We start from the raw sequence: 27818 nt of genomic DNA on the forward strand, positions 1-27818 counted from the left end.
ACCTCCAGCTTACAAGAATAAGTCTTGCTATGACATGATGCAGCCACTGAAATGTCACATTAATTGATTTAGTTCTTGTTAAAGTCAAGAGAAAATTTGGCTTGTAATGGGAAGATAGTTTCAACTGTAATTAAAACATGAGGAAGCAACTGCCCATGGGAATGTAACTCTCTTGCAAATAGTTTTTGAAAGGCTTTTCAAAGTGTGTGGGACTTTCTCACCATGAACAGAAATCTGAATGAGCTATATATTGTAGCTAAAGGCTGGAAATTCATTTCGTTCCTTTTTTCTTTCTCCTTTGAGTGGCCACTTAGGTGGAAAATCTTTGTGATTTCCAGTATGTAACACAATGAACCATATGGCCAGTTTGCTGTTTGCATGGAACACTGAATGACAAACGGTAGTGCTTGTGGAGGAGACAGTGTACTGTGTGTGTGCCTAACGTGGGCACATGCTATCAAGAGTGCCCATGCTATTCTGTAACATACTTTGTTTGTTCTCTGGACATAGGAGCTAGAGCTTGTCCTTGGCCCAAGCATTTCAAGTGAATTCTAGCAGATAAATGCTCTTTATATGACTGCTAAACAAAAGAGAAGAAGGGGTTTGGATCTGCACCAGCCTCTGGTGAGGAACAAGGACTGCCAGAGCGGTAAGATGCTCCTAGGCTGATTTGTTCAAACACAGTCTGCATTTCTTATTCATAAACTTCTCAGTCCATGTTTCTGATGAGAATAATAGCTTTGTTCTCATTGGAGTTTTGGTCAGATTGGTACTTAGGAGAGGCAAGGACTTTCGATGGGTTTAGACCTGTGCTAAAATATGCTAGTTATACAGATGGCCTGGTACAACTAAATCCAGGATAAACTTCAACACTGGTCTTGATGTGGATAACTTTGGTGTCTTTTCACTATAGGTAAAGTACAGCTGCCATCTGCAGAGGGTATTGATGGACCAGCACTCTTCAGTTTAGAAAAGAGGTGGCTAGAGCAGGAGGTGAGGTAGATATTTATAATCAGGAATGCTGTGGTGATGCTGAATAGAGAATGCTTATTCATGTATTTTATAAAGCAACAGTTTGGGGATGCCCAGTTGCAGGTTTTAAATGAACAAAGAAAAGCAGTTGCACACCACATCAATTCTAGTTACAGAAGAGACTCAACAAATTCAAGTTTCACTTGAGGGAAAAGTTCATCAAGGTGTGATCAGCATTTTGGTCATGATGCAACCTCCACCAGTCTCATTGCTGGAAGTTATCGATAATGATACTGTGACTTTTCTTAGTTCCTTTGACTCTTCCCTGAGTACCTGTGCATGGCTGCTGTCAGAGGCTTGGCTTTGGTATCTGCCCTGCTCCATTACTGAAGCTGCTGACTTATGATGCCTGGCAGATGCTACTAACAGGATTGTCTGGGTAGAGTGTGTTTTCAATTAAAATAATAAAATCATAGAAAAAGGTCACAAGGACCAACTATTCTTTCCAAGACAGGATCAGGTGAATCTGAAAAATTAATAAGAAATACTTGTGTAGTCTTTTCTTAATAATCTTCAATGCTTTTGGCAAGCTCTCAGTAGCCAAAGTTCTCCAGAGCCTCACTACCCTGTTCCTACCAAATTTTTCGGACATTAACCCAAAACTTCTCTTTCATCATGATAAGTTTCTTCTCATTCTATCTATGGTGAATATGAAGGACACTTTTTTTTCTGCTTGCATCTGCCCTTCAGAAGTTATACAGTAGTCTATCTTTGTGTTCCCCACAAGACTGGGAACATAACTGGCTGCATGTAGATGCATGAGGGTGTTGTGCAAAATAGCAGGGAGCAAATCCTCTATTTTGTCCAGTGCCCAGACACCTAGGATGAAACATAAAGAAGTTTTATCCTGGAGTGCTCAGGCACTCTATCTAGGCAGCTTAAGTAAAGATCAGCAGATTGTTTGGAGGGCACTGAGCAATTAAATTCCAGTTGGATTTTTGCTAGTAGTGGGCTACAGAACTATTGACTTTCCCCCCAGCAATGTAGCCAGGGCCCTGCGGAATGTAGATGAGCATATTTGTTGGGATGTGTGGGAGAGGATGGTACTTTCACTGAAAGCTGTGAAATCAGCAAGCATACTTTACCTAAGAATAGTAATGATGCAGAGTTAATTAGAGGGATTATTAGGAATTCATTTCTCTAAGATTTTTTTTCTTACTGTAGCTAAATAACTCTGCGCATTGGTTTCTGAAAGCAGCAAGCATACTTAATCAATCCATACCATGTTGATATGAAAGCCCTTGTCTCTATGGCCACGTAGAGTGAAACCATAGTGGTTTGCAAATGTCTCCCCAGCTAGCTTGAGCACACACTCTGCCTGAGCATCTTGGTTACCTGAGAGGACAAAGCTTAAGGCAAAGGGTTGATTTTGTTTAGTAGATAAACGCTCCACTCAAATATCCTATGCTTTAGAGGGTGACGTACTCAGGCATAGGTCAGTCGACCTCACATTTGACCCCATGGAGAGGGCAGGCTGCCCACAACATTAATGTGCATGGTATGGAGAAAAGCATTAGAGGCCTCAAATCACTGTAATTCAGATAAGATTTGAAATCAGATAAGTTTTGAAATCAAATCCCTTCACCTCATGTAAATCATGAGTGCTTTAAAATCACACAGCACTTTTAGGAGACTCAGCCAAGTTTCATTCTGCCTCTTTAAGTAGTTCTTGTTGTTCTATCTCTGACATGCTAAACTGCTGTGTGGCGTTCCTATAAGCTGTTAAACATCTGTCTCTTTCACTTCAGAGCTGGCTGCTTTTCAGTACTGGATGAATGATTCCTATATTCACAGCTAATAAGTGCTTTGGGATCCCAAGTATTAGCTGTGCAAAGGCACAGTACCACAAATGTATGCAATTCTATGCAACGTATCAAGTGAATACTATTCCCAAGAGGCTGGCAGCCTAAGAGATCCCATAGGACAAAGAACACAGAGAAATGTAATTGATTGTAATGAACTTGTTTGTGTATGTGTCACCACTTATCTCTACTGAATAAAATCAGAAGTGTTCAACACTCCATTAACACAAATTACAGGGTCCTATTCTTCTGGAGTGAGACAATAAGACCTACACCTGCTAGTACTGTGAAGTTCTTCATGGTTCCAGTGTGTTGCTCAGTGACAGACATCATAGGCTGGAGTGGTCTTGGATTTGTTTCAGTATCCTAAACATTTAGCAAATTAAGAGTTTAGCAAATTAATCCCATTGGAATCAGTGGAAGGATACCAGGGATGTTTCCTACTACCATTGTAAGACAAAAGATGTTAAGGAAATATGAAGGAGGAAAATTGTGACACTCTTAAAGTAATTTTCAATTATTTTATGGATTCAATGGAGCCAATATTTTAACTTAGTTAACCATAAATACAACAATTTCAAAGTGTCTGTGTCCAGTGTGAGCCCTGTGTCGAGGGATGTGCTAATGCTTGGAGCTGATCTCATTACTGAGCCCATCTTTACCCAAGCAAATTGTTGTTAGGTGTTTATACAATAGAAATGCTATTTGTTTTTGAGTTGCTGTAACCCTTCCTGATGGTTTTCAGCCACTGTGTACTGAAGAGAAAGAGGAAGACTCTGTAGGAGGTGAAGTAGGATCATATATTTTTCTGTGCCATAACAGACCAGGTTAGGATGGAATGAGACCACTTGCCAAATCAGCATCTGAAATTAACACTTTATTGGATGAAGTATCAAATTAATGAAGACTTTGCTTTTGCCAGTTTGAGGAGTTTCCAGCTGAGTCAAAATGCAGCTCTTCATATTATTAAAATGTTCCACCAGAGCTCAGTTAAGAGGAAATCACCCAGTTCTGAGTCACCAACATCTCTTACTGCCACATTTCAGGAGTCCAGGCTGGCTCATCATGTATCTTTTGAATCGTTTCACTGACTGCCACAAATGCATCAATCTATGGTCTCAACAGTATATATATAGTGTGTGTGTATATATATATATATGTCAAATTAGGTGACTGAGTTCCCAACCAGTCATGCTTCTCTCAGTGGAATTCTACCCATATCCATTTTCTGTATTTGCAGAATGGTGAGAGCCAAATTTACTTTAGAAAAGCTTTTTGAGGTGTAAATATCTGAATAAGCTTCAGAATATGGTAATTTTTTGTGTCTAAAAGCTGGCTTTCCTCTTATTTGGCTGTGGGTCTCCTATGACAAAAAAATGCCTCTAAGTTTTGTGGCTTTTACCCTCCTCCTCCTCCTCTCCCCAGTTTCTGCCTGCTCCCTGGTCCTCTCCACACACTGGTGTTCAGAGAGTAACAAGAGGATGCTGGAGGGCAATGCTGGAGAACTTTAGTGCCATTCACTTCTAGGTGCTTATTTCCACTTAGCCTAGGATGCTTCTGCCTGCCAGCTTGTTTGTGACTTGTGAATTCAATCAGTTTAGCTGGCAGAAGACAGGTACCTACAGCACATCAAAGCGGGGGACCAGATTGAATGGACGGCAGAGATGGAAACGAAAGTAGGTATTTTTCAAGTCAGGGTGATGAGTATTGTAGGGCTGATGCATGTAGAAAGTTTGTGCTGTCCTTGTCTTCCAGCTGGAGAGAGGTGTGCTCTCATGATATCTTCCCTTTTTTGCTAAACCTTGTGTTAAAAATGTTAGAGTGAAAAATATCTCAGATGTTTCTCATACAGGCATGGAAATGATCTGAGGTATAATAACATTTGCTTTGTTCCTCCTACTCCCCTTCATCCTCCTCCTTCCTTTCCACCCCACCCAGATGGCTGGGGCTGCACCAGACAAAGGCAGTGGCCCTGCTGATCCCTCTTTCAACACAGCTATTATCATCAAAGAACAAAAGCAAACAGCACTGGCTTGCGGCTCAGCCCTTTACAAAGGAGCAATAAATGGACTCTTGTGTATAGGATAAAGCAAACTCTGCCTTCTCTTATGTTAAGAGGCAGACCTTTCTGTGTTTGAACTGCTCTGAGCTGAAGGAAGTGGAGAAACCTCTATCTACATGGCAGTAAGTCCCATGGTCACTGGATGTTTTTGTTAGCCATGGATTCTGCATGCTCCCTGTTTAATTGGAATACTCTACCTCCTCAGTCCCTGTGGCAGAGAGGAGGTCTGTGTAGGTGGACGAAGGTAGTAGCACTAATGGAAGAGGAAGGCAGTGGGGACATGTTTTAAACAGTCCTATTGTAGTCAAACCAGAAAAATGTGAAGAGAATTTGAAAGAACATCTCAGATGACAGGGTCTGAAGGAGAGTCACTGCAGCTCCCCAAATCTGGTCACACTAGCTATATGCCATCTCTGTTGTTTACCTTTCTTGAGGCATTAGGTGTCTCCTAACAGTGGAGCCAGCAGCCACAGGGTATGGTGGGTCCCTTTTGTCGATATATGGAGCTACAGTTTTAATTGTGAACTGAAGTGGAGTCACATTCCACACTGCGGAAGTGTGATGGTGTTTCCCATGGGGAGTTTGATAATAGAAAATGATTTTTCACCCAGGTGGAAAAAAGCTCCCCAAGGAACTGGTCACAGCACCAAGCCTGACAGACCTCAAGGAGTGTTTGGACAATGCTCTCAGGCACATGGTGTGACTCTTGGGGATGGTGCTGTTCAGGGCCAGGAGCTGGACTTGATGATCGTTGTGGGTCCCTTCTAACGCAGAATACTCTGTGCTTTGTGATTCTGTGACTTGCATGGCAGTTTCACTTGTATGCCACAGTGGTATTTATTGTAGAGTCTTTTGTGAAGACTGACTGGTTATATGTAATTTTTTTGTCTTTGCAGTGCTTTCTCTTGTTGTTTTAAACTAAAAAGCAAGTAGTTTTACCATTTGGAAATCAGCATTTGCCAGCAGATACCACATGGGGGGGGTGTCTGCAATACAAGAAACTCCTTCTACATTTAGTATGGGAAGTAACACTAATGACCCGGGCTGCCATGTAGGTAAATACTGGGAAAGTGTCACAGAGATGCAAACAGTGATTTTGTGGTGCACCTAGTGTATACAGGAATTGTGTTGGGTGGAAACTTTCCAAAAAAAGATACAGCCAAAAAAAAAAAAAAAAAAAAGCTAAGAGTTTAATCAGTCAGGATGGGGGATGCCTGCTTTAGGGACATCGGTACAAAAAGAAAGGTTAAAAATAAATCTTGCTATTACATGCCATTGAGAAACTACATTTTAGAGATGCTTATGTTAGCTCTTAGCCTTTCATTGTGTCCCTTTTTAACAGCTTCATGACCTGTTTAATTCTCGCACAGTTAAATAAGTGTTATTTCAAGCAGTGTATCAGTTACAGCCCACTGCCTCTTCTCTTACTTGCTTAATGTGTTTATCCCTTGCTAACACTTGGCAAGCTTTTTCCTTTGCCCTTTCTATCTGCTGATCCTTTTTATTCCCCAACCATCCCACAGATGTCCTCCTGGAGCAGACACCCTGGTGAGGCTGCCTGCTGTTCCAGGCCCCTATTGGTAGCCTGGGCTGCAGCTGTGCCTGCTCCACTGTCAGGCGTGCAGGGAGGCTGAGAGGACAACATGGGTCTAGAACTTTTTACCTGCTTAGAACAGATTTTCAAGTGGATGCTGGATCATCAGACACATTTGCAGTACCTTATGATAATCACTTCTACCTCTTCTGAGATACGCGATCATCTCTAACTGGCACTGATTTTTCCCAAGCAGCACATCAACTTGAGACTGCTCCTAGCAGTGGACTTGTAAAGTCTTTGTCATCATGTTCACATTCTGGAGTGGTGTTTAAGGGTCTGCTCCTTCCTTCTGCCTCCCCATCATCTTCTTTTGATTTCTATCCTCAGTGAGTGTATTGCTACCTGACACTCGTTTTCTTTTCCTACCTAAAAGTAATTACTTTCAGGTAAACTTTCAGTGCTTAGTGTCCTTCCAGGCTTGCAAACCGAGACACTGGTTCTTAGATACAATTATGCGCTAAAAGAGGAAAAGCAGCAAATAATCCACATCAGATCTGCCATATATGTTATTAAAAGCTATGGAATTTAAAGGAACTGATGCCACAGTCCCTCCCCTCTTTGTGCATTGTTTTATTTGGGTTGTTGCCTACTTAGGAAAGGACAGCTTGATATATGTATGATGTTCCACAGAGACTTTTCCTCAAATGGTTTTGGAACCATTACAAAGTGATAACAGAAAGCAATAGAAAATGATAAACAAAAAGCAGCATGCACGGGAGTCACTCACCACTGAATTGCAAGTGTCTCAGGAGGACAAGTGTCACCATTTTCACAGGAACACAGTGGATTTGGACAGGAGGGTGGGATACTGATGGAAACTGGAGGGAGCATTTGGAGAAGGAGAATACAGCCTTAGACCTTAGTGTGAGGCCAATGCACTCAGTATGTCATGCTCCTAGATTTGTGGCAGAAGTAGTCTGGGATCTGTAGTCCAACTCCTCGGCAGGGTACCAGCTTCCAGGGGAGAATGTGATCTATGGACCTGGCCTCCCTGTTTCCTCAAGCAAGTTCTTTTTTTTTTTTTTTTTTTTTTTTTTTTGAGGGTTGTCTTGAAAAGAAAATATTAATCTTATCCTGTGAGATTTCAGGGGATTCTCCTAGTTGGTGTTATGATAAGTGTAGCTATTCAGAGCTCTTGGGATGCTAAAAAAGTTATGAGAAGCATTTTTTTAAAGTACTTCTGTGATTGGTGGGCTATGCCTAAAACAGACTGTACATTCAAATATATACCTTCTCTATTATCAATACTGTGAACTACGTGGTCTTGCTCCTCCCTGTTTAAAGGACTTATTTATTTTGAGATTTATGGGATTGATTCTGAGAAATGGTCTTATGCCACAGAGAGAAAAAGTACCAAATGACATTTGTTTTGAATTTAGCGTCTTGTGAAAAACAACATGTGGGATGTGCAGAGCTCTGGCACACTCCTCCTCCCCCACCTCTACTACTGTCTGCAATGAAGGATGTTTTTTGGGAAATGATAGGCAGAAGAATGAAAAGGAATGGGCTCTCTTCTAGACTTTGGGACTATGTCGTATGTCTTATACCTGGTCATAAATTCACATGGCCCCTTATAAAAGGGGAGCAGGTTCTTTTCTATTTTTCTGGAAACTTGCTTGAATTTATGTGCTACAGAAGCCTTCTGCAGGCAGATTGGTCTTTTTTTCTCTCTTTTGCATTTGTGTGTGTGAAAAATGTAGACAATTTTAACCAATATTCTTACAGGAACTGACATGGCTTGGTTCTATCTGATTCCAGGAACTCTCTCTCCGGACAGATGTGATGGTGGATTCACTTTTACATGCACAGTGGAGAGGGAGCCAGTGCCTCCTCCCTTGCATGGCGGCGTGCTTGGATGCAGATGGGTGGCCTTCAAACAAACCTAATTACTTCTGGTTTTGCATGAAATTGATTTCCATGCAAGGATACTGAGTTGCTGTGTGCATCTCTAATGGCTTTTTTTTCTCTTCTCTTTCTTTCTCTTTCTTTTCTCCCTTCTGCTTGCCATGAACACACCTCGACAGATGTCAATCATATTCCAGGTAAGTGTTACTTTTGCTGAGCTGAAAGGCTGTTCTTTAAGGAGTGCTGGTGGTAAGTTACCAAGGCAGGTCTCATCCTGCTTCCTGCAGGACATCACGAGGTCTGGATTGCAGAGTCTTTGCTGAAAGAAGCGCTTCATAGTAGCAAAGGTCACAAACTTCCCTCTTCAGAGACTACATTGTGTTGGTCAGTTAAAAGGATGTTTTCTGAATGAAAATTACATTAAGAATGGTTGCTTGTGTTGTTAATTGAACCTGGCATTGAAAACTGCGTTATATACAATTTATTTCTGATATATCTGTGTGTAGTCTGGCATAAAAATCTAGTTTAGTCATTTTCTTTCTCCTACTACAGTCTACTCCATTTGCTACTCCCACTGATAACATGTTGAATTTCAGTTCTACTAACAAAGGGTTTTTTTGTTGTTGTTTTATTTTACATTTTTATAAACCCGTGAGTATCTTTCTGGCTGAATTTGAATGTGTGATCTTATTTAGGTATCAAATTTTTATTCCCACCAGGGCACAAATGATTCATTTAAAAGGAAAAATGAATGTGTGTTTCACATACTTGTTTATATGTGGAGTTCTTCCACAACAGTGTATGTTACCACAGAGAACTCCAAACCTCCCTCCTCAGATTGCTGTCTTGTTGTTGACAGCATCAGAGTCCCCCAACTTCAGCTACACGTGTTAGATGAGCTAGACCACTTTACTCTAGTCCACATTCTGTTGCCAGTGAAACTTTAGAAACTAATTTTTACCTCACACTTTGCCAGTTCCACCTGCTTTATCATTATGTGAAATGGAAATGAGAGCCCAAAAAGCACCCTACATTGCCCTGGCTGGAGTGGGATAATGGGCAAGTCAAAGCTCTTTTCCTTCTCAGATTTCTGCATAACTTTTGCTAAACCTAACCTGGAAAGAGTTGTCTGGATCTGGAATGTGTTCTCTGTTCAATTTGCTTCTTTTCTACACTGGGATAGTAACATCTTGTGCATCACTTCAGAGAGACGCAGGGAGGGCCAGTCACTTGGGTATTTTCCTGGCATATTTAGCCTTTTGGCTTCTCTCGTCAGCCCCCTTATTGTTCTGCTGAGAACTTTTGCACTCTGTATGCATCTCAACTGATAGCAGTGGGATTGGAAGCAGCCAAATGGCAAATATTGCCTGGCACGCTTTGGAAAGAAAGGCTCTGTTAACTATGACATTGCAATCTTTTCAGTTACCTACGAGGCTGAAACTGCACCAGCTCTGTCCCAGGCTGAGGTGTCCAGGAACTCCTGTTTCCTCTCATCTTGGCAGGATCTTATAGGACATGTGCCAAAGGCTTCGAGTCACAAGTCTCTCCACAACATGCTGAAGATGTTGATGTCTGTGGCAGAGGAGGATGACTGAATTGGGAAGGCATGGCCTTGCTATGCTCTACCAGTAGGACACATGATGTTATGCCAGTAATGAGCATTGCCTCAAACAACATCACGGACATCTCCTGGTGTGCAGGAGGTGACAGCATCACTGGTTGGGGCCCAAGCAGAGGGGGCACATCCAGTACAGGACTCTACTGCTGTTAGTGTGGGCACTATGGAGCGGTCCATCCTTCTGCTCTCTGACTGTGCTCTTCTGCCCTACTGCCCTGTTATTCTCATAATTTATATACTTGGATGTGCATTTTTTGTTCTCCCCATTGCTCATACACGTGTTCTTCTCAGGACTGCTGTGTGCTTTCTCATGTGGATTTTTAGCCACATGGGGATTTCTAGTCATACATGAATGCTTTTTCATGTGTTCTCTCAATCATCTGTACGTTTTCAGTCTGACAATTACCCACATACCCGATTACCTCATTCCAAGGCTCTGTCACTGTTTACTCCTAGGCAGTCTCATCCCTCTCATGTCACCCTCGGGGGTGCACTGGCACTGCTGTGGGACTGGGCAGTGACACGGACCTCCAGGGGTGTTTGGGTCTACACTTCTCCTCTGCCAAGCTATGCAGACACTTTCTACCTATTTGGCCATCCAGCTATCTATATTGTGAGGACAGAGCCTCAGGCCCCTATCAGAATGGTTACTTTAACCATCTACTGCTTGAAAAACAGCTTAGGGGTTTGATGTGCTAGTGGTAACTACCCACAGGCAACAGAAGGGCTGTAAAGAGCGCATTGACTAAATGTATTCATTATTGTTGAATAGACTGGTTCGAACTAATTCCCCACTAAGAGGAAGTAGCTGTGAATAGGCTGGGGCTGGCAGCAGTGGGCACCACAGGGTTCTGCTGGGTGCATTTGTTCCAAGGTGCAAAGATGTTGTTTTTTTAAAAGTAAACAGAAATGTGTAGCATAAGCCTTCCCTGGCTGTGAGGTCTCTGCTTGTGAAGAAGGGCATTCCAGCAACAGGGGCTCATTGCTGCACTCATTTCAAGAGCCAACTTGATCCCATCTGGCCTATTTCACAAATAAAAGAAGTTTGCCAGGTGTTAGCCCACCTTTCCTGCAAATGTAATGCCCCGGTTATAGAATAACAACACCACATTTTGAACAGTGCCCTGGAGTTGGGATTGTTGCTGTCTGCACTCAGCTGGGTCACTGACTCGCTGTGTCATGTAGAGGCGAAATAGCTTCTTTCAGTACTTAGGTTCTCCTTTTGGGGTTAGAGCTACAGCCTCATCTCACCTTCACAACATGGTTTGATTGCTTGGGCTGAACATTACGGAGTTTAAGAGCCTTAAACTCAGAGGTTAAGTCCCTGGCTGGAAAGTGGCATGCAGCACACACCAGAATGGATGCCTCTGTCACTTCTGCACAATATCTGCTTCTTTCTTTGCACCTTCTATTCTTTACCAGTGGTGTAGATTCTGAAAGATAAATAGCTGGAAAAAGACCAGTAGATCAAAGAGAAAGTTATATGCTCCTGCCTCACTTTTTTTTTTTTTTAGTGGAAGAATATATGCAGGAGAAAGAACTAAATATGGTTCCTTGATACTGTGGAGGCTGTTGCTGATACCTGGGGGGATCAAAGTTCAAACAGTGCTTTTCCTATTCATACCATGCTTATTCCTGTTGTGGAGGAGCTCTTTAAATGTTTATGGGGAGGAGGCTAAGAGATTAAGTTTTGGTCATTTGGCTGTCATCATTTTACTGCTGACTAGTGTTTGCATGTAACTGAATGAACAAAACCCAGTAGACATTAGCTAGGTAGTTCCCAGAGGGAAAAAAATAGTCCTGGTTTTCCTGAACAACTCCTTCATAGAGATGCAGAGATTATTGCAAGTGTAAGCATACTAGCACATTTTTGATCCAGGTCTTTAATCTTTCAAACTCCATCTTTAAATGCCTCTTTCCCTCCTTCATCTCAGGTCTGCTGTTTTAGTTGGTCTCCCTAACTCCACATCATAGGGTCATTTAAGCAGTACCTGTATGCTGGCTTCTGCTTCCTTAAAGAAAAACTCTGCTTTTGGGCCATGAAAATGATGTGTTTCAGCCCATTTGAAGGTTCCTATTTGCAGAATGTACTAGGTCAGGGTAGGAGTCCATCTCTGCCATATTGTCAGTGCCATTCATCAGGAGTTTGAAGCCAGTATGTGCGGGCTTAGGTTCTTCTTCATAGGTGCCACCATTATTTTGATTCTTGCATGCCCTTTGCATGGGTACTGTCCCCTAATGGGAATTTCTGGCACTGTAATGTGAATGTTTTTTAGTTCCATGCCAACCTATTTGAAAAAATATGGCAGTAGTAATCACTGGGGTGAGAGCAAGAATTCCTCTATTCCAGAAGTGTCTTTTCATGAAAGTAGATGCTTTGGAGGAAGTTTAAGAAACTATGATAGCATAGGTCTTGTCCCAATACCTTGGTGGTTTCTGGTAATTACTGTTTTAAGGACTTTCTAACCTAATTCTGCATCCAGATTGTGTTCTACAGTCGTTGATGAACATATTTTCTCTGGATATGTCCAGTCTTTGTTTTTCTTAATCCACTTGTATCTTTTAACTCCACTGTATCCTGTGATAACAGGTCCCATTGTTTAACCATTGAAATGTGGAAAGTACTTTATTTCAGTTGTTTTTACACCTGTTACTCAAGAATTTCATTCAGTGATTCTTATTTTTTGTTCCCCACAAATAAAGAAAAACGTATTTCCTGTTCACCTGCTCTGTCTTAATTGGGGTTTTATCTCAATCATATATATTTTCAGATATACCTTTTCTAAGCTGAAGAATTGTATTCTGTGTCTAACAGTTCTTTTCCCAACTTCTGAACCTACTTGATCAGCTGCTCTGATTTGCAGTGATACACATTTTATGGATCAGTCCTAAAATGCATTCACCCTCAGGTCTTGCTACGTCCACATATTCTCTTGTGCATGTGGCCATCTTTGTGAACACTTGCATGTTTGTTTTCATGTCTTCAAACACCACCATGTTTGTAGCACTTCCTATGCAAATACTTACAGGAGTATGCCACATGGAACGTCAGAATACTGTTTCTGCTGGGAGTGAAAGGAGATACTATGGTTTGATCACTACTGCTTCCATAGATGTTGGGGTAAACAACTTTCTCTTTGGTTTCTATCTCATGCTTTTATTCCTTTGATCACTCAAAGAAGATGCCATTCACCCTGACTCACTGCCCCTGATAATGACAAAACCTATCCTGGAATTACATAGCAGAGGAAGGAAAGGGGATGGGAAAGAGGAGCTAGCACAGCTGTTGTGTGTAATTGGATTGGAAGTGGGCCTGCGGCTACAATAACAAAACTGCACTCCCGGCTGGGCTCACTGCTGGGGCCTGAGAGCAGCCCCTTGGCTGTCGTGCATGTCACGGTTGAATCCAACAGAACTGACCTCCCCAGCCTGTGCTACTGCTTTGCCTGGTTAGAAAGAAAAGGCCCCATGTATACCAGCAGCCAAGGAATCAGGTCACCCTCTTGGAAAAGCTGACCTGTCTAGCAGATAAAAGGTCTGAACTAGGCCACACAATGATTCTTCTTCCTTATCCATCCTTCACATCTCTCAAGTCAAGGGTTTTGCTTCTTCTTCTGAGTCCCATCCTTTGGCCCTGCTGGAATGCCTTCTTTTTTGGTACCTGGGGATTCTTAGGGAATTGTCCTTGGACTTTGGGTTTTAGAAAACCTCAAGATACCTATTTTATGAAGACCACATGGAAGACAAGGAGCTTGTCAATGCCCTTCCCTAACAGAAAAGGGAACTGCTGATAGAGTTGGAGTATGAGGCTCAGAGTAAAGAAATGCCTATTTCTTAAGGAATTGCTAGTTTTAGGATATTTGGAAAAGAGTACAGACTCCAGTACTTATCAGAGTGCTCTTGTCTATAGTGGATGTAGTTTTATTTCTGGAAGAGTCCTTTGTTTGCATGATTTTTTTCTTCAGCTTTGCCATAAAGGATTTTGTGCATATCCTGGACTAGAGGGTCTGATATCCTATCTCAGACATATATTGCAGCTGGGCCTATTATTGTCTGAATGGGTTGTGAAGCCTGATACCCTGAAAAAAGATCCTCTCTGGGCCAACTTGCCCCAGGGGAGTTCTGGGTTGCTGCTGCTGCCTGACAGTCTCTTTTCCCATTCATTAAGAGCTTTTGGGCTAATCATTTGGTAGCATCGTTAAAAGGGAAATACTGAGGCTGCCTGCTTAACAGAGCAATTCAGCAGTGCCTGCACACCCACGCACATGTGCGCACCCCCAGACCATGGGCCCAGTAGCACGGGACAAGCTATAATTAACTAGATGAAGGAGCCCATCTTCCTTTGTTACTGCAATCACTTGCCACTCTCAGCTGTGTTTTGTGCTATCCCCACCTTCTTATGTCTTGTGGCTTTATTTTCCATTTTGAGTGCTAAATACTAAAATGGGGTGGGAGGGAGCAGGATTCAAACCGTTTCCAAGGTTTCCCATATTTTTTCCTCCACACTGGAAATTGCCCCTAGCAAACCCTTAAAGATGAAGAGTGCTGTTTAACTACATTGTTGTTTTATATCATTGTACTCTGAAGGTACTTTTAAAAATGTCCTCTGGCTTCATAAGACTCCAGTCTTATTATTATGTTCGCCCTTTGTACTTTGTACAATTAGAGCCACTTAATTTTACTATTTTGATATAGAAAGCACATGGCTTACAATTTTTTTTTTTTTTAAGAAGTAGTTTGAAATGTTTCTTTGAGATTAAGGGAGTTTCATTTTAAACTTTAAGAAAATAATACTGATTGGGTACTAGGTTAAAGAAATATTTAAAAAACCTCCCAGACCTAAATAGGAAAAGTCAGTTGTGGCAGTCATAAATCATGGCCAGAGAGCAGAGTTTGTGTCTTCTGCCCTCAGCAATGGACATATTATTTTAATAACAAACTGATGTTCTGAAGAAACAGGCTGCTTTCTCTTCACATTACTGCTGAATGTTCAAAGGAGCTGGGTCTCCAGAGGCTGAGTACAAGCAGCTGTTTATCATTACCTAAAAAAACCTGTTGAGAGTTTTCTTCTGAAGCCGTGTGCTTGTCCTTACTGTCACTCATGTTTGAAGTTCAGGAATAGAAAGTCACCAGATTCTAGACTTGAACATAAAATTTCTTTACAGGCAGATAAACCATTTATTCTGAGGTTTTCCTAAACTTTTTCCAGACCACTTACTATGCACCATTTTTGTTGGGCAGCAGTTCTGTCCAGCCAGTAAATTGTTATAAGGATAAGCAGATTGGTTTAGAAAAAGCATGCAACCCCTTGGCCGTTAGAGCTCATGCAGGTTTTTATCAACTTTTTCCATGTTCTACACTTGCTGGGTTTCCTTATAGCTGAGGCTATAATCAAAGTTCCTTGTTGAAAAAATCTAAGATTAAAAGGAAAATATGTTTCACCTGGATTTAGGTGGAAAATCAGATTTTCTTATTTGGATTCTTCTGAAATGAGATGGCTATTGGCACAAACAATGGTAGAATATGTGAATAATGTGCTTTGGGGCCTAATAAGTTCATTTGTATCCTGAGCCTGCTAAAAATTTGCTTGTCTTTATGACTGCTGCCCAAATAGCATGGTGATAGGTGTCTCCACTGTTCTGGTTTGGCCAAATTTAGAAATATATCCTCTGAGAGAAGGCAGGTCACCACCAGCCCTCCCCACCAGGTTCGGGAAAAATAAATTTTCCTCAAAGGAAAGTGAAGGAGATAAAAACTATTTATTTAACAAACACATGCGAAAAGGAAAATAATGCTAAATAATAAAATCTTTCGCTGTGGAGAAAAAACCTGGGAAAGTGTTGGAGTCTTCCCTTTGGTCTCCTCGGAGCTGGGGCTTGGCCCAGGGCCAGGCCCTCTGTGCTCAGTGGAAAGTCCTCCTGATGCGTTCTGAGGTTGAAGCAGTCCAGTAGAAAAGGGAGAAAATCCGAAATTCCAGGGAAGGAAAAAAAGTTCAACTCTCAGTCTCTCTCTGGAGAAAAAGAAACTGAAACTGGCCAAAAACTGACCCGGGAGCAGCAAGCCGGGTGCCTCCTCCCTCCCCTGCCGCAGCTGGGAAAAAAAATTTGCTATCTCTGTGTGACCTTGGACAAGCTGCAAACTGCTTTGAAAAAGTTTTGCTCAGTTTTTCCTTCCCCCTCTCAGGCTCAGTTTAAAGGCATAGAAAGGCACAAAGTTAATTTCTGGGCATAGGGCAGCGATATGGGATACACATCATAAAGTCACCCCAAGACACCCACTGATCTGGAAAAATCTGGTCTAGTTTGCAGGTCTGAAGAATTTGTACAGCTCTGGCCTTGGTTTGTTGGATGCCATATTAATTTCTTACAGTCCGATAGCAAGTGTTACCCCATTCCACCTCTAGGTGGCTTTGACTTTTATGATTTGAAAATAGTTTTAGTATCGTCATGTCTTGAAACTGATGTAAAGGTGAGACAACTATGTCAGTTCATGTTTTCCACGTTGATTGTACTCTGACTAATTTGAGGCCTTTGTTAGACATGCTGCAAATGTCACAGATTTTATATCTCAATGGCTGAAGGTTTTGGTTGTTAATGACATTTTCTTGGAGATAAATACACTCATTTTCACTCCTACTTTAAACTGCAAGGCAGGAATATTTTCAGATGAGAAAAGATGATATTTTATTTCATTATTTGTATTATTATTTTATCTAATAATGAATCTGGAATTCTGTTGGTGTTCTCTTTGTTAAAATAAGGGTCTCTGTCAGTGGACAACTTATAATAGTGTTTCTTTGCTCTGTCTCCAAATCCACCCTCCTTTTTCTTCCTATTTTAAAAAAGAAAAAAATAGCATTGAGGGGGAGGGCATTATTTTTCATTAATCTCCCTGCTTTCATTGTCCAGTTGGGACTAGAAGATCAAGAGATACATACAATACTAGTACCACAGCTGCTGTGGTATTTCAAATCTATGAAGAAGCAGGAAATGCCAGAGTATTTCTTAGGGATACTTTTGCAGGCATTTGAACCAAGGCCACATGGGGGGCCACAATATTGCGTTTATTTGGGAGCGTGCTCACTCCTCAGCTGCGGCCAAAGGGCTTGTGGGGATGCATCTGGCTGATGTGCCTGACAGATAGGGCACATGGCACTGGCCTTCTGTGGATAAGGACAAAAAAGGGTGTTGATATTCCTAACATTTTGGGATTTTTAAACCTCCTCTGTGGCTGGCGGAGAGAAAATGGATCTTCTTATGTATGATTTAGGGCGTTTAACGCAGACTCTTGCTTTGAACCTTCTCTGGAGGTTTCTCTTTGTTTGTGTCCAAGTGGACAAACCCCCTGCCATCCCCAGCAGCTGCACCTGTTGGTGCTGGGCCTCGTAGGTATGACTTTCCTTTCCCACAGTGTACAAGGCCTCAGGATCCCCATCTCCGCTTTGGATCTGATGTCCTCCCCCTGTTCAGCCAGCTTCTGCTGCATGCCATACTGACATGCTTCTAGCCTTTTCACTTCTTTTGCTATTGGTACAGGGATTCTGTGCATTGTAGGTACTAACAATTATACTTTTGTCTTCCTGCCTTTTATGGTAACGTTGAAGTGTCTGTTTGATCAGACCTAAGATTTGCCTGTCAACAATGATGGGGTCAGTGGCCATAAATAGGGACACAAATTCAACCCACTCTCCTCGCAGGGCAAATGATTCACTGAATTATATCTTGTAATTTAAACCAGAAGTGTCCTACAGTATCAAATCTGCTATGTTTATTGATAGCTAAAAGACCTAAAAAAATCTAAACCTATGTTATATTTCTGATTATTTTTCTAAATCCACAGTAATCTTCAAGAACATTAAGGTATTTGCATTCCTTAGACTGTACAATTATTAATCCCCTTATCTGGCTTGAAGTTCTCTGTGGGCGAACATATTCTTAGGATGATCTGGATTTTAGATTTCTTCAGCCATCGCAAAGGAAAACCATAAAAGAGAAAGGAATAAACAAATTCAAACTCAGCATGCTTCTTGTTGAAAATTCTCATTCTAATAAATTCATTTGACCTCTCAGCCTCCGTGAAATTAAAAAGTCACAGCCCTGTTTGATTAAAAAACTGACTTAAAATATGGGGTGTGTGGTGTGTGTGCATGTATCGAAGCCCCTGCCATACTAAGTGCTATGAGAGGTAGGAGATGTGAGGAGGAATCGAGCTAAGGGAAGTTGGTCAGGGAACCAAGTATGAAAGGGGTCCCTTATGGCTTGAGTGTGTAGGACTTGATTTCTGTTATGTTAGTTCTGTGATCGCTTGTGTCACAAAATTGAACTAATGGGTCACTTCATGCTTAATGGCTTGGGCATGACTATATATACAGAAATATTTAAACAATATTTGTATGAATACATTACAGTAAACATATTTGGAAATTGGGCTTGATTGAAACAAGCAAGGTTTGTGCCAGAAAGAATTATCAGAGAGTGAAGCAGCCCGAGTAAACACTACAACCTCATATACAGAGCTGACAGTGACTGTCTCTGCTGAGAGGAACTTGCTGCTTTCTGGATTTACCTTCAATTATGAAACTGAAGAGTAGCTTTAGCTATAGAGCCATAAAGTAACACACTGTCCTAGGAAATTGAATCTGCAGCTCTTCCTAGCAAGTGTGTGGAGGAGTATTTAAATAGGTTACAGGTAATTTTTTAAATCCTTGCTATGTCTGGTGTACTGGTGTCTAACTAGTAAGTGTAAGCAGTGTTGATAGACTCCTAGAAATACATGATGAAGCCACATGTTCAATAATGATAGCTTTGTGTGTGTCTGTGCATTTAGAGCAGAGATTTCATCTGAAGCAGATGTGGTGTGATCATGGCCTCCCTTTTACTGACCACTGCAATCTTGAATTTAAAGTCTTTAGCCGAGGAGAAATTATTTCTCTATCTCTCCAGAGGAACAATGGCTTACTGCAGACTGTCATTGTGGACCTTGGCTTCCATAGCCCATTTAGCTATACAGGTGTGCAGTGCTTCTGGAGTCACCCCCCCAAGGGATATGCTGAGCCTCAGACACAGTTCTGCCATGAACAGGAGGTTTTTTCTACCAGTGACAGATGGCTTCCTGCTCAGTGTGAAAAGCAGCACCTGAAAATGTTTGTGCCCTGTGTGCTACAACCATACTTGGTCTAGTTCAAGTATGCGAGCTCCAGTCCTGACGGGTATTGGACTGTGACCAGTGTGCATGGATATTACTGCTTCTTTTCAGATTTGTTCTTTTTCTCTTACTTCCTCTCTCTCTCCCTCTCTCTCTCTCAGGCCTCTCACACCTGATGATGGGTGAACAAGGTAAGTCCTTCCACTTTCCTCTTTGTTTCAGTCACTGATCATGAAAGAGCTTTGTCCTTGCCGCTTTTCTGGGCTGGGCTTTGCATAACAAAAGCAACTCAGTGTACTGAGTGCCAGTCAAGCCATTTGCATTTTTGCATCTGTGTCCCATGAGCCAAGGGTTCATGTCAACCTGGGACTCAGATGCCCAGGAGGGAGCGTGAAATGATTCCATGGACAGTAAAAAGGTATGCATCTTCTTTCCATGCAGCCCACAACTATTTTATCTTGCCGTTTCTTTCTTCTTGTGCCAGCTGTAATGACTCCCACTTCTGCCTACTAAATGTAGACCTCAGTGTTGGTCTTTATTTTAAGAGTACAATTATTACAAAAAGTATGTTAATTCCCCTTGTGGCATGATCCTAACTCATTATGAATCCTGAGGAAATTTGCATATAATGGCCTGTAAGTCCTGTGTCTGCAATTTAAAATACTCAAATATACACAGAACAAAATGGTTGAGAAGAGCAACTGGGCTAACCCCATATTGGTCTATAAATGGGATCTAGGCCTGGATCAGAGATTACATTTTAATATCTCAGCCTGCACTGAGTTACAGATCTATTGGCTGTGATATGATGGGATAATTAGTTCCGTTTTGCACTATGAGGGTGTGGGGTAACAAGCTGGTGAGAACAGATAAAGCAAAGAGAATCGTGGTTCTGTTTTCCTGTGATAGTGCCAGTGTCTTACTGACGTGGGTAAACTGGACTTAACAGCACTCCTGATGCCTTCTAGTCTTGTGAATGCAGGAGTCAAATGATTTAAGACTTAATGCAAGGTGTATGCAAATGGTACTCTAGGAAGTCCAGACCAAGTGTTTGTCTATGGGAAGAAAATGTACGTTTTGACTCCAAAGCCTGATGAAGCTTTCCTAGACTAGATGTACACAAAAGTTTTTTTGGCATTAAGTAAGCATGTATCTGAGGATGGACAGTCTGAGGAGTTAGTAAGATAGTACATAGTGCCTGTGAAGGCTAAAGAGTAAGTGCTTGAGTAAAAGAGACATAATTTCCATGTATCTCAGTGAAATGTAGAGAGACATAAGACATTATCAGTTTTTATTCTGTATTTCAAGACAGATTTCTGCTCTGGGGTCCTGAAAGTTTAAGTAACAATCAGAAGTGAAGTAGGGGCTTACTTATCAGTTTCTGTACTGCTTAACATCCCTGTGTGGTAGGAAAGGTTGAAAAATTGGGCTCTTTATAGGTGTATGTCAAGACCACGGTGTTTGGCATGTGGAGCATCTGACTAAACTCTGGAAAGCGTTGAGCTCCTTCTCTGTCCCCACTTACTGTTCAACTGGGCTCATGGCTCAGAGGTCGTGCTTGTTGAAGGACCATCCAGCAGACAGGTCCATTCAGCATGTCTGAGTTGCTCAGGATGCAAGCTGTTTTGACAGAGGAAGGCATGTTGGAAGTGATCAGAATAGTTGATGGCCACTTTCATTCTCAATAACACTGAACATTTCTTTATAGTAGTCTGTGATTTAGCACTGGATTATGTAAACTGTTGCACTTGGCCATTTAAATTACAAGTTGCAACCCAGCTGGCTCATGAAGACTTGCATGACCTATTCAGGCCAGTCATCAGCACTTTCTAAACTCCCTCATCTGGCAAAAAAATGTGAAAACTATTGGCTTCTGGCAACTTTAACCACCTTTGTTTATGTATGACACATCAGGGAACAGTGGCTTCTCATTTCTTGCCAACAAACTCACAGATAATGCCTTTTGATAAATATTTACTCTATAAAAATAAGATGGATATAAAATATGTAAATGTATATGTATGAGTAAATATGCAATGTCAACGTTATATATAAATACATTAGCTCTGGTGGGTGAGATGTGTTTAGCAAATACATTGCCATGAGATTTATTTTTTTCCTGTCCTATTCTGTTGTTTCCCTTGCTGTTTTGAATTTGACGTGGATTGAGGCATATCACTGGCATGGTATTGCATGAGCAGTTTGCATTTCTCAGTAGAAAATCAAATTAAAGCTTAACCAGGCAGCTGCTGATTGTACTGTCAATGGTTTAAGCTTTGCTTTGTGCTTTAGTTGTGGTATGTCTCTTGTTTTCCCCTTGACATTATGTTTTGTTGGGTTTGGCTGCTAGATAAATATGCTCATTTCCTTGTTTTTCTAAGTATGGCCAGTGACACATTTTTCTGGTTTTTTATGCTTCCTTCTTCTCTTCTCTTTTGCCTCCTCCGTGGTGGACACCTCTCTTGTTCCTCCTCTTAACTGGATGCACACCTTCCTGTCTGTAGGTAGAAGTAAAGGTAGAGATCACATTCTTTCTATGACTTCATCGCTTGTAAAATGTTTGTTGATGGGCAAATTGTATTTTTACAAATGTGTTTCATATTGGAACTTAATGCTTTTATTTTGAAAAGTCTGTTAACAATCTTTTGTATTCAATTATGGAGGAAATATTTATTAAGGTGAATGCTTTGAGGCCTTCCTAAGAGATGTTGTTTTCTCCCTATTCACACTAAATATGAGCTGTGCAGTGTCAGGGCATCTATAGCAGGTGATGCTGGGGTGTGAAGGGTTTGTCAGTTCAGTCAAAGACAGAGCCATAGGCCAGTGAGCTGATCCTGCTGACACTTATACTAGAGTGATGCCACTGCTGGTAGTTTTGCTACTGGTGTTGGTGGCAGCAGAAACTGGGCTTGCTCACTACCCTTCAACAACGGAGGTTTTTTTACCTATTGTTTCTTCCCCTGGCTCTGCTTCCCATCCTTTCTATTAGCACTGAGGTGTTTTTCAAAGAAATTGAGATGCAAAAAAGCTGCGGAGGAAGCAGAAGTAATCAGTGCTGCTAAACAGAGAGGTCCATTTCCTTTGCAGCCCAGTACAGCACAGGGCATGCAAGTCTGCTCTGGGGCTCCAACTTGCTCTTCAGCAGTTCACACCTATCTTAGGCATGCAGAGGGCAGTCATCAATCCCTTATCAAAACTGCCGAAAAGGCAAAATGCTGCAAACTTGCTATGGGTCTTCAGTTGGAGTGGAAGGAAAAGTGAAGATTGATTGATTGATAAATTATAAACATGGCTTGAGAAAAATCTTTTTTTTTAAGCTATTTTCCAATGAAAAAGATAAAAAGGTTTTGTTATGCTAAGGCTTACTCTGTTTCAATGAATACACTGCTGAAGAGTCTGATCTATTTATTAGCATGATTTGAACATATTGGAGGATGTTGCTTGTGTCCATGCCGGTAAGACATTGGGGAATGAAATGACTTGTTGTGCAACTATGAATTTGGGAGGGATATGAGCTCAGAGGATTTGTTCATAATAACTTTCCTTTGAGGCACAAGCAGTCTCTGCTCAATAATTACTACTTCTGTAATACCTGAATTCTGGGGAGCACAATGGCATATTAAAGACCTCAATTTGCATGATTCCTTTTTCTGATGCCCAGCTTTCTTCTAACAATTTTGTATTGTTGAATTCTCTGTGATGGAGTACATTATGTAATCCATATTATTTGTTCCGTTTTGAGGTTGGAAAAATATTCCAATAATTAATTTCATAGTTTTTCTATTCTCTCCAAACTTGGGTGATGGAGGGTAATACCTAGGCTGTACTCAGACCTACATTCTCAGCAAGAGGTGAACATCAGAACATAATAATTACATATATTCACTGTAAAAAATATGAGAACTTGAAGCTCTAAGCACACCATATAAAATGTTACTGTGCCTCAACACAGCTGCCAATAATTCAGTTAGCTGATGTATGGCTTAGTGTGATTTAAGGGTCAGTGTAGATCAGGTCAAGTCTTGTGTGATGTTAGTTCCTGTTCTTTTCTTGGGTGGCATTTATGCTTCAGGCCAGCCTGTGCAGGACTAAGCTGAAAGTCTTTTCCAAAGCAAATCTCCTAACTGAGTTGGTAGCATGAGGGTTGTAACATATAGTCCACAATTAATTCATATGTACTGAAACTTAATTTATTGTGTCATTGAGTGAAAATATCATTTCACTTCCCGTCTATGTGTAGTTTTTAGCTGTAGTTATAACAAGTGACTGTGTCAGAGAACCATCAGTCTGTGTGAAAAATGGCACTACTTTCAGAGGGCTCAAACTGTAGTTTTGAACGCACACATGGCTTTCAGCTCACAGAGAAAGTGGTACCAGATGTCTTTAGTACTCACATGGAAGGTTCATATTTTTTTGGCATTCTTGTAGTTTTTAGTAAAAAACGGCAACAACTGTCTCATGTCACGTATGTAGCGAAAGGATATGATGTATTTGATTTAATTTTGGATATGATGTATTTGATTTCATAAAACTTCTTCACAACGTATAGCAGTCTGTGACCTTGCATTCATCATTTAAAGCAAGTGTTTGATTAGTTGTTTCCACTCCAGTAAATAGGCTTTTTCTGCATCTATCCTTTTTAAAATTTTCAGGAGATTTTGATTTTTTTTTTTTTAATAAGTTCCTGGAAAGTTGAAGAAGATGAAGTGTACGTGTTCTGGGGTAATGGCTGGAGTACTTGAGATACAGACAAGAACCCGGATATCACTTGCATTTTAACCTGAACTGAGTTTTCAGGTTAAATGCATTGAGTTTTTATTTGGTATATGGAACTGGTCATGGAGGTGAGGTAACTGTGTGATGAGCAAGGAGGACTTTTGTTTAGTTTGGCAAGAATTGCTGAATATGACTTCTCTTCTGGAAAGGTACTGGCAATTAAGGAACAGTTATATTAAGTTTACTTCCCTAACACTTCCCCACAAGTAAATGATATCAAAGGAAATTATAAATATCCAACTCTAATTTGCTACTGGAGTTAATGTGGAATTACCTTCTTCCATATTCTTGTTGTCTTGAAAGTCTTTGTTAAGGAAATTATTATTTGCCATTTTGCTACCTTCCACCATCTGGGTTTTGTTTTACCATCACTCTTGGTTTGGATCTGACTTCTACTGAGGCTCATGTCTCCTGTGAAAATTGCCTGTGTTTCTGGTGGGAATCTACTATTTTCAGTGAATTAAGTCCTTTGTCTCTTGAAGGCAATAGCAACATTCACATTGAATCCAGTGGGCCAAGAACCAAAAGAACTGGAACGTCCTAAATGTCCTCTCTGACACAGAGAACAACCAGTGAGGCTGGTTTCTGAGTGTGCACAGGTCACCCTGTAGCACCCATGCTGTCTGCAGACTGCTGGTTCTTCTCTAATGCATGTAGCTCCTTCCTTCCTTCAGTAGTTGTGCTCGGTGTGAACTACACAGCTGCCCACTCATTTTCAGTATGAAGCAGGTTTTTTCTTAATTGTTAGAGAGAAGTGAAAGAGTGGGATCTTTTTAAATGCGTGTTGTGTGGACCAAAGGCTACTGTCAATTTCCCCGTTTAATAATCGGCATTGCAAAATCAGATTGTCTGCTTTGGTCCTAACTGCTCTTATCTAAAGTAGGTCTTTTAAGTCTTGCAAGGTTTAGCATTGCTCTCTGAGAATGAGGTTCTTATTTCTTTGAGATATTCAATAATATTGACCTGAAGGTAATGGCACAGGAAAAATGAAATAGCATTTGTGGGCTTCAGTAGAAGGAAACGACTGGACCTTACTGATCTGGAAAATATTTTCAGGTTCTTTTTTACCAGTAATACCATTAGGATTTGTATTGGTTTGCTTCAGAAATAGTGTAGCCAGTAGGACCAGGGCAGTGGTCATCCCCTCTACTTGCTGAGGCTGCACATTGAATGCTGTGTCCAGTTCTGGGCCCCTCACTACAGGAAGGACATTGAGGTGCTGGAGCATATCCAGAGAAGGGAAACGGAGCTGGTCAGGGGTCTGGAGCACAAATCTCATGAGGAGCAGCTGAGGGAGCTGGGGTTGTTTAGCCTGGAGAAAAGGAGGCTTGGAGGACCTTCTCTCTCTCTACAACTACCTGAAAGGAGGCTGTAGCAAAGTGGAGGTCGGCCTCTTCGTCCCAGTAACAAGATATAGAATGAGGGGAAATGTCCTCAGGTTGCACCAGGGGGGATTTAGATTGGATATTAGGAAAAATTTCTTTATGGGAAGAGTTGTCAAACATGGGAACAGGCTGCCCAGGGCAGTGGTTGACTTGCCAGTCCTGGAGATGTTTAAAAGATATATATATGTGGCGCTCATGGACACGGTTTAGTAGTGGACTTGGCAGTGCTGGGGGTTGGACTTGACCTTAAATGTCTCTTCCAGTCTAAATGGTTCTATGGTTGTATGTGAATAAGTCCAGCTGAATGGCCAAGAGTTTATGCAAATGTTGGAGTGAAACATCAGGCACAAATTAAATCATTTGTACTCTCTAAATGTCTAATTATACAATGTGAAAAACAACACTACATTTGTCTTGCCAGCTTTGGCAGTGGTTTTTAAGCTCTGCTTTGCCCTGTAAAGTATCTTAATATTTGGGTTTTAAATGTGAATATTGTATGGTTTTGGTTTCTACAATTAACAGTATTAAGGAAAGGACTCTAAAATATGTGTGGTAGTGGGTTTGTTTTCCTTTGGTGAGAAACAAATCCTGCATTATTATAAGGATGGTGACTTTTAGTTTTAACTTTACTCTTAATGGCTATTTAAAAAAAACAAGCATTTTATTTTATGGTTAGTGAATACCGAATATGCAAAACCTCTCTGAATTAAAGCCCCTTGAAGGAAGATGTTATTCTTCTGGAATAAATTTTTTTAAGTGAATTTTTCCTGCTGGTTTAATATTTTATTTAGGGAAAAAAGAAATATTTTCATGTAATTTGTTGAAGTCTAATTAGAGGTGATTGATAGTTGATGAATTTCAAATGTAAGGCATTGGGTGGCATTTCTGCAAGGCCTTCATCCTATTTCTTTATATTCCAGTGGTGATGACATTTTCTAAAGTTTGGGGAATGAAGTCACTTAAATGTTCCATATCAGCTAATGCAAAGGAATAGATGTTTTATTCTTCTTTTTATGCATGATTCTTATTATACATTATTCTTCTTTGTAATACATTTGTGAACACAAACATATGACACATTAAATAGGACAGTTCTGGTAAATTATTTTTGTTTCTGCTTATGAGCTTGTGTTCTTACAAATATTGTGTATGCATAAGATATTTAATAATATCTTACGTAATAAGACATTATTTAATTTGTAATTAATTTTAATTTAATAATGTAGGTTATAGGTATTTAATTTTTTGTTACATGTTTTCATTCTGCCTTGTTTTAAAACTGTGTCTTTCTGATGTGTGAATAAACAGCTGATTCTTCCCTGGCTTTCATTTTCATTAAGAAGAATGATTCCTGTGAGCGTTAAAGGCATTGTGGTTGCGTTGTGTGTAAACAGGAGCTAAAATATTGTCGTCTTAGGCTGTATTGTAGTTTTCTGTTTTCAATGAAGCTCAGGTTTCTCTCTGCCCAGAGAGAGTATTTAATTGATATCATTGAAAGATTTTTTTCTTCCCCCTTCCTCTGTTCTCTTCATTTGAGGCATTCAGTGGTGTGTAGAGATGCAGAGGTAGCAAAACAGGCCACGTGCTTTGTAAAAGGCAGGCTAATAGCACTTTTGATGGATGTCTGATTTTTAAAGTGCTGTATCTTTCATTAAAATTTACATGTAAAGTAAGGGCAAGCACAGTGACATGAAAGCTAATGCAAGTTGCACATCTTGACATAATAACAATCACAAGAAACTGGAGATCCCAGATGGCATCTTGGCCTTTGCCATCCTTTTAATAAGCTACTAACTGCTAATTATTGCACTGTTACGGGAAAGTTAATTTGCTGTTGACTCTTAAAGAGACACTGTGCATTTTCCTGACATTCAGGTTTTTCAGTTTAGATTTGAAAGTGTTTTTTCTCTGTAAATTGAAGCCCTTCCAGTGGATGGTAACAAAGATACAAAGAAACAGAGCGGGAAATGACACATAATAAGCTGTGTGTTTTTTTGATAATAGCAGAATATAGGGTTGTGGTGGTTTGGGCCTTTCTAGGGCATGGGTTTATAGCTGAAAAGAACACCAGCATGTATATTAAATCTAGGATTTAAGTTTTGCATTTAACAGCAAATGCAGAATTAGTATTATTGCTAAAAATAAATAGAACGTCTTTCCCTTAAATAATTGAAGCTTGAGATTCTGAAAATAAGATAAACTAGAAATAGAAAATCAAAATTACAGGTTCATTTCTTTCACCAGAGATGATTTAAAGGCAAAATTCCAACTCACAAATCTGAAAGCTAAAATGTCTACTATATTTAAAAAAAAATTCTTCATTTTAATGTTACTTACCTTGTTGTTATATTACAGGGAAGGAGTGTTATCTGTAAAACATAAAATTTTTTGAAGTGATCTTTTTCTTCCAGTTGAAATGGACATTCAGTAATGAGACCAGTCAGGGAGAAGTTTTGATCTAAGAACCTATTTAGGAATGAAGGAACAGCTGCAGTTTAAATGGACTCTAATTCTCACAGTTAACGCTGTTTTGTGAGCACATGATTGTCTGTGATAA

The 27818-nt window shown here is 40.6% G+C and overlaps 1 protein-coding gene across 4 annotated transcripts in view; it reads left to right on the top strand.

Moving 5' to 3' along the window:
• The first annotated feature begins 8429 nt into the window (after nucleotides 1–8429).
• LOC121672811 (neurexin-1-like) overlaps nucleotides 8430–27818 on the top strand; it is a 184599-nt gene continuing 165210 nt past the window's right edge. For 3 of the 4 annotated variants that reach the window (XM_042045706.1, XM_042045708.1, XM_042045709.1), the window contains exons 1-3: nucleotides 8430–8535; nucleotides 19262–19291; nucleotides 21605–21616. In XM_042045706.1, coding sequence (XP_041901640.1) covers nucleotides 8445–8535; nucleotides 19262–19291; nucleotides 21605–21616 — 133 coding nt within the window. In that variant the 5' untranslated portion in view covers nucleotides 8430–8444. The remainder of the gene's footprint in view (nucleotides 8536–19261; nucleotides 19292–21604; nucleotides 21617–27818) is intronic. The other variant, XM_042045707.1, reaches the window with a different exon arrangement.

This window comes from Corvus kubaryi, unplaced genomic scaffold (assembly GCF_017639235.1).
Source record: "Corvus kubaryi isolate FWS band 111438036 unplaced genomic scaffold, C.kubaryi_AGA036_p1.0 64979, whole genome shotgun sequence".
NCBI lineage: Eukaryota > Metazoa > Chordata > Aves > Passeriformes > Corvidae > Corvus > Corvus kubaryi.